General features: G+C 36.9%; 1 protein-coding gene across 1 annotated transcript; it reads right to left on the bottom strand.

The window, feature by feature from the left end:
* Positions 1-2,324: 2,324 nt before the first annotated feature.
* On the bottom strand, positions 2,325-6,245 carry LOC127868788 (uncharacterized). Its single transcript, XM_052410864.1, has 2 exons — positions 5,554-6,245; positions 2,325-2,621 (listed from the first exon to the last, which is right to left on the bottom strand). Exons 1-2 carry the CDS (start codon positions 6,187-6,189, stop codon positions 2,613-2,615), a joined length of 645 nt encoding a protein of 214 aa, XP_052266824.1. The 5' UTR covers positions 6,190-6,245; the 3' UTR covers positions 2,325-2,612.
* Between the last annotated feature and the right edge of the window lie 365 nt (positions 6,246-6,610).

Genomic DNA, 6,610 nt, shown 5'->3' with positions numbered 1-6,610 from the left:
AAATGCAGTACGGGATGATACGCGGATTTTTCGCGGCTTATTTTACATTATTACATATTGCTGGTCATAAACATATAGATACAAAACAGAAAACCAAAAGAAGAATGGAAGTGAAATTAAAACATATGAGTCAACCGGCCACACGCGAAGTATCCGTATATATTTTTAATATTTATACGCGCGTTCTTCAAACAAACCTGTTTAAGTGGTTTGTCTGGCGTTGCTATTTGATTCGAGTATTAACAGTATCGCTCATGCTTAATTCATTAGTCAATATGATGGCATAATTCTTGTTAAATTAATTAAAAACAATATTTATCATGGTATTGTTGTAAAACACATTAAGAATCTATTATAAACATACCATATGATATCCCTGGATATCTTCATTTAACATCTGTCTGGTCTAAAGAAAATTCCAGTTCACTCTATAGCGTCTTTATTATGTAATGATTATTTTCCTGGCCGCGAACTCCGATCAGCACATAGGGTTGAGACGCAGCGATGACCTGTATGTAAACTCTGACATTCACACACAGTGGCCACAAATTGATCTGATATACCTCGCGAGTTGAAATGCAATACATTAAAGTGAGTCTTCGCTTCCACTGCTCTCTATACTTTAACATGTTAACATGTTGACAGGAATATGGAAGTTAGTACTAAATATGAGAAAATAGCCTTTAAGTGCAAACGTTCTCGTGCTGAAAATCTTCTGAAAATAAAAGGTGGACGCACAAACTGTATTGATGTCGAGATTGAGTGTATAACTGATCTATCTATTAAGCCTTTTCATTAGATATAAAATTGTTTCATGCTTAACACGCAGTAAAACAGTGTTACAAAGACGCGGACATGTTTCCAATGTGCTGGTCGTATTCTCAAATCAGCCAATGCAGTCAATGAAGTGTATTCATCTGTACCTGGCCGCAGGAAGTTTTATTTGAATTCTATTGGACGCTAACAAAGGTCAGGCTAAGGTAAAAAGCTGGCTTAATACAGCTTACGCCGAAAAATGGCTCAGATTGGTAACACACTTTTTAGCTCACCTGATTGCTCAGGTGAGGTTTTAGGATTGGTCTTTGTCCGCCGTCCGTCCGTCCACATTTGGTTTGTAAACACTCTAACATTCACATTTCTCAAGCATTCTTTATCAAAGTTGCTGAAAGATCTCAGTCAAGTTTGATAATGAGCAAAATCACATAATAAATGCCATAATTATTGACCTTAGATTGTCCAAATTTTAATTATATTATTCAAAATCCTTGTAAACACTCTAGAGGTCACAGTTTTGTTTCAGATTTAATGAATCTTGGTCATATTTATTTTTGTAAGCAAAGTTTGATGTTTGGATAGGGGGGTCAACTCAAAATATAAGTAACCAGGTCAAATCTTACAAAAATAAAAACACTCCATGCGCCAGAGTTTTGGTTCAATAATGATAAAACTTGTCTAGACAATATCTAGGTAAAGTTTGACATTTGGTAAAGATTGAATGAACCAACTCCTCTCAGGTGAGTGAACTAGGGCCATCCTTGCCCTCTTGTTTTTTTAAACGACCCAATCTGTCAGGTACAATGTCGGCCATATTTGTTGTAATTATATTTAGCTTGCGGGTCAGGGCTTTTTTTTCCTGACTATGTGCAGCGGCCCTGGCCCCTCACTTTGTGAAAAATTGAGTTGCGAACTTGTCAAAATTGTGAATATTTAGTCGCGATTTTTTCAAAATTGTGAAAAATTGAGTCGGGAACTTCTTAAATGTGTGAAAAAACGAGTTGGGAACTTCTTAAAATTGTGAAATAAAAAGTTCAATGCATTAGTATAGTTAAATCATGTTAAACACTTGAATATTATCAAAATTTCCTTAAATAATGCAATAAAGGCATATTTTCCTTCTATGAATACTGTATTTGATACAATAACAACACATATACACATATCTGATTTGCAAAACATTCATGTACCAAATGCAACTACAGCGATTTTCCTTGTCCAATTGGGAAAAGTACCTGTACCGGTCCAATTGGGAAAAATCGAGTCGTGAAAACCTCAAAATTGGGAAAAATCGAGTCGTGAAAACCTCAAATTGGGAAATTGGTGTATTTGATTTTTTGCTCCCAAATACTTTAAAATTGATAAACAAGTGTTTTCAAGCTGTCAATATTATATAAACCTAGGTTCAAGCCATAAAGCTGCAAAGGGAAACTAACTAAATGTTGCTTTAAAAAAACAAAAAAAAAAAATGTTTTTTTTTTTTTTTTTTTATAACTTTAATTGGGAATTTAAGGACAGCAATTGGGAAATTTGTATTTATTTTGTGGGAAAGTGCCGTTTACCGGTACTTTATAAAGAAGGAGGAAAATCGCTGAACTAAAATACCTGGTCCCAACACTTCTTTACCACAGGAATAACATTTATAAACAAAGAACATTTCAAGGGCACATAACTCAGACATGTTCTGGACTTTACAGCTTAAGAACTCTGTTCTTTTTACTCTTGAAAATGTCAATAATTCTCTCAATATCTGAAGAGGAAAATTCCTTCTTCACGATAATTTTCATGTTCTGTGAGCCTGACCCTCGCCAGTGCATGATGATCTCCCTGGGAGGTTGTCATTTGATCTGGAACATTAGGTATACATTGAACAACAGTACTTTTGTGAGAAATGTAAACGAGTTATTTTATTTTTCACATTTTTTCACAAAGCATAAATAGACTACATACAAAGTTTGAATCATGAATATGCGTCATGAATATGCATTTAAATTAAAAAAATATATATAAAGGGACCACATTATTACTTTAACCAAGATTTTCAATCGTAAACAGATATGAATAACAAGTCTCGGTCATCAATACTAGGGGCCGTTTTGACTAGCTTCCATCAATACTAAAGTGTTTCTCTAGGTATGCTTTTGATCTGGGGTACTCGTACTTGTAGTCTATCAAGAGAACAACTTAAAACTATTATACTTATGTTACGTGGAGACTTGTAGTTCTGCTTAGAATTCTTAGTATTGGAAGATTAGTATTATCTGGTCAACAGTCCAGCAGCAAGAGAGCGAGATTCTTGTACCCCGCAACGATCTTCAATAACTTTTTTCTCGAGCTTCGGCTAACTTCCACCAACATGCTTGCTGCGGCCAGTTCCCTCATCGCAAGCGACTGGTGCCTGGCACCACAATACATAAGCCGCGGAAGATGCTTTCACTTTTATCAAATGACTTTTCTTATAATGTTATCAATGTGCATGTTTCAGAACTTTTATTTTTATTTTTTTTTTATTCAATATCACACATACAATGTAAACATGTATATGATCATACAATGGTGATTGTACAATGCAATAAAGTTCAGACATGTTATACAAGATATGCTAATATAATATATATTTTTTTAGAGAGAAAAGAAAAGAACAACAGAGGAATAGTTATGAAAAATGATGAGTTGTGTAAAGGCGGAAGAAAGCATACTGGGCTTGTGTGTTTTGTTGTATATTCACAATGGTCTTGTCAGATTGAAAAAAATAATAATAAAAAAAAATAAACAAAACTATTTTGGAGAGATAAACTAGAATTAGAGTGAAATGTATATAAGTGGACAAAACATTATGAGAATTTAATCCGATTCCATTTTTGTTCAAAGATTTGTAATGTGTCATTTCTGAGGGCTATTTCTTTCTCAATCTGGATTTTTAGTTTAAGACTATGGACAAAACAATTAAAATTTGGTACTTGTTTTTTGTACTTCATGTTTAAGATAAAATATTTCATCAATATAACCATAAAATTCACAATATTATTACAGTCTATTGATTTCAATGAGTTAATTCCGAAACTTACATTTAAGAAAGATAGTTTAACGTTTAGTTGATGTTGTTCAAGAAAAGATATTAATTGATTCCAAATAGGCTGGATGTGTTTGCACTCCCAGAAAAGATGTTCTATAGTTTCAATGTTTTCACTGCAGAAGTCACACAGATTTGAGTTAGATAATTTGCATTTAAAGAGATATTTATTTGTAGCTATAATTCTATGGATGTATTTATATTGAAAATTTCTCAGTGTGCTTTCAATAGTTGCTTTATATGGCATGGTAAATATGTGTTTCCAATTAAGTTCATTTTCTTCAAAAAGGACTTGCCATTTATTTTGGATTTTGGAGTTTTCTGTAGGGTTTTTAATTTGTAGTGTGTAAAATATTTTATTTGTTTTGTTTTTTCTTCCAAGTATGTTTTCTACAAATGTTGTTTGAGTACATGGTGTATTATTTGTATTGATTTCAGATTTAATATGTATGGGTATGCTTTTGATTAGTGTGTAGTATTTCAGAAAATTATTTGAAGGTATTCCGTATATGTAGCATATATTATCAAAAGAGTAGAAATCCTTAATTCTGTAGTCATATAATTGGTCGACATTTTTTATGCTTCGTTCAAACCAATCTTTATAGAAAAACGTCTTATTGTTTGAAGTTATGTCTTTATTGTTCCATAAAATAGTTTTACTGCTGTTTTGGGTTTCTAGATTATGAGTGACATCACTCCATGCTGATAGAACATCAGACAGAAATATGTTTTCGTTTGCAATTTCATGTAGGATAGTATTGTTGATGTTACATTCAAAGAGTAAAGAGTCACCATATTTTTTTAGGATTTTCTGGTAGAATAGTTTCCATGTACTCGTATTGGTATTATCTAGGTATCTTTTAACCCAGCTGCATTTGATTGCATTCAAGAATGAGTCAATGTTCGTTAATTGGATACCTCCATTTTCTACAGATTGAATTAACTGATTTCGTTTTATTTTGTCAGGCTTACCGTCCCATATGAAATTAAATATTGCTGATTTTATATCGTTAATAACATCATTTGGTGGATTTGGGAGGACTGTTAATACATAAATGTTTTCAAAACTTAACCTTCTGTAGAAAGCTTTTGTTTCTTCACTGTTATCCCAAATTTCAATAAATCAGGATTATTTTGCGGTTTTTAGCTCGACTATTATATATGAAATATATATAGTGGAGCTATCCTACTCACCCCGGCGTTGGCGTTAGCGTTAGCATGCAAATGTTAAAGTTTGCATACAACCCCAAATATTTCCTATGTCCCTTGACATATTGCTTTCATATTTGGCATACTTCTTTACCGTTTTTGTAAATACTCACAGCCATGTCAGGTTTGTGAATTGGCCGTGTCAAAATTGTGAAATGTCTGTCCACGGCCAATCGCAAAGAAGGCCCTGCGAGTCCTACATATAGTTTTTCATAGCGTATTTATAGAATATTCGTAGTTTTCCGCAAATACCCGGATAATACCTTAATTCATATTTGGCTTTACCACCAATTCACCCGCATTGCTCAAAATCAAATGCTTTCCTATATCTTCTGGAACTTCAGGGGCCTCCAACAAACTTGCCAGATCTACATATTGGCCTGATATTATATTTCCTTAATTGACTGAGGAACATGATCCCCTAAAGCATCCCCTAAAGCAGACTGAAAACTAGGAAGCATTCAATGGATAAAAATTATGCTCATTAAAACTATTACCCGATTGAACAGCCATATCTGGCTGGCTTGCTGCAGGCTGTCGTATAGGCTGCATCTGGTGGCCTGGTTGTTGGCAGAGAGGCAGCTGGTCCAGTTGGTGGCTGTGAGGCAGCTGGTCCGGTTGGTGGCTGTGAGGCAGCTGGTCCGGTTGGTGGCTGTGAGGCACCTGGTCCGGTTGGTGGCTGTGAGGCAGCTGGTCCGGTTGGTGGCTGTGAGGCAGCTGGTCCGGTTGGTGGCTGTGAGGCAGCTGGTCCAGTTGGTGGCTGTGAGGCAGCTGGTCTGGTTGGTGGCTGTGAGGCAGCTGGTCCTGTTGGTGGCTATGAGGCAGCTGGTCCGGTTGATGGCTGTGAGGCAGCTGGTTGGGAGGTTACTGGCCAGGCTGTTAGTTTGGAGACAACTGGCTGGGTTGATGGCTGGAAGTGGAAGGCAGCTGGCCGGGCTGTTGGGTGGGAGGCAGCTGGTCGACATTTGGGTGGAAGGCAGCTGGTGGGGTTGTTGGCTGAGGCCAGGTAGGTTTTGGCTGGGCTGGTTGTGTGGTTCTCCTGATGGACGGCGTCTTTTCCGGTTGCCTGTGGGAGGCAGCTGGCTGGGCTGTTGGGTGGGAGGCAGCTGGTCCGACATTTGGGTGGAAGGCATCTGGTGGGATTGTTGGCTGGGGCCAGGTAGATTTTGGCTGGGCTTCTGGTGTGGTTTTACTGATGGACAGTGCTTTTCCAGTTTCAATGTATAAAGTCATGTGTAATGTGGTCCTTCCGAATCTGAGGCTGCATTATGTGTGGCCCAGAGTGTGGCCCTCTGATAGGTATGGATACACTCATTGATTCTGCCTGGAGTTTTTTGTGCATGGAAGACATCTCCTTAGCCGCTCCCGTGCACACCAGTGCGCCACTCTGGACATCATCAATGAAGCATCCCCAGCTTTTCAAGGTCTCTGTCAGAAGCTTTCTTAATCTTGAATTTTCGTTTTTTAGCAGGGAAACCTCGTTTTGAGGCTCATTAGGGCCTGGGTTTAATGATACCTGATCTTTCACTACTTCAATGTTCTCCTCCTCCCTGG

The sequence above is a fragment of the Dreissena polymorpha genome, chromosome 2, assembly GCF_020536995.1.
Source record: "Dreissena polymorpha isolate Duluth1 chromosome 2, UMN_Dpol_1.0, whole genome shotgun sequence".
In the NCBI taxonomy this organism is placed as follows: Eukaryota; Metazoa; Mollusca; class Bivalvia; order Myida; family Dreissenidae; genus Dreissena; species Dreissena polymorpha.
The sequence above is the reverse complement of the archived record's forward strand: the minus strand, read 5'-3'. Positions and strand labels throughout refer to the sequence as shown.

What these genes read in the sequence shown, in the direction of transcription:
- LOC127868788 (XM_052410864.1), bottom strand. Translation starts at nt 6,189, where the DNA reads ATGCCTTCCACCCAAATGTCGGACCAGCTGCCTCCCACCCAACAGCCC.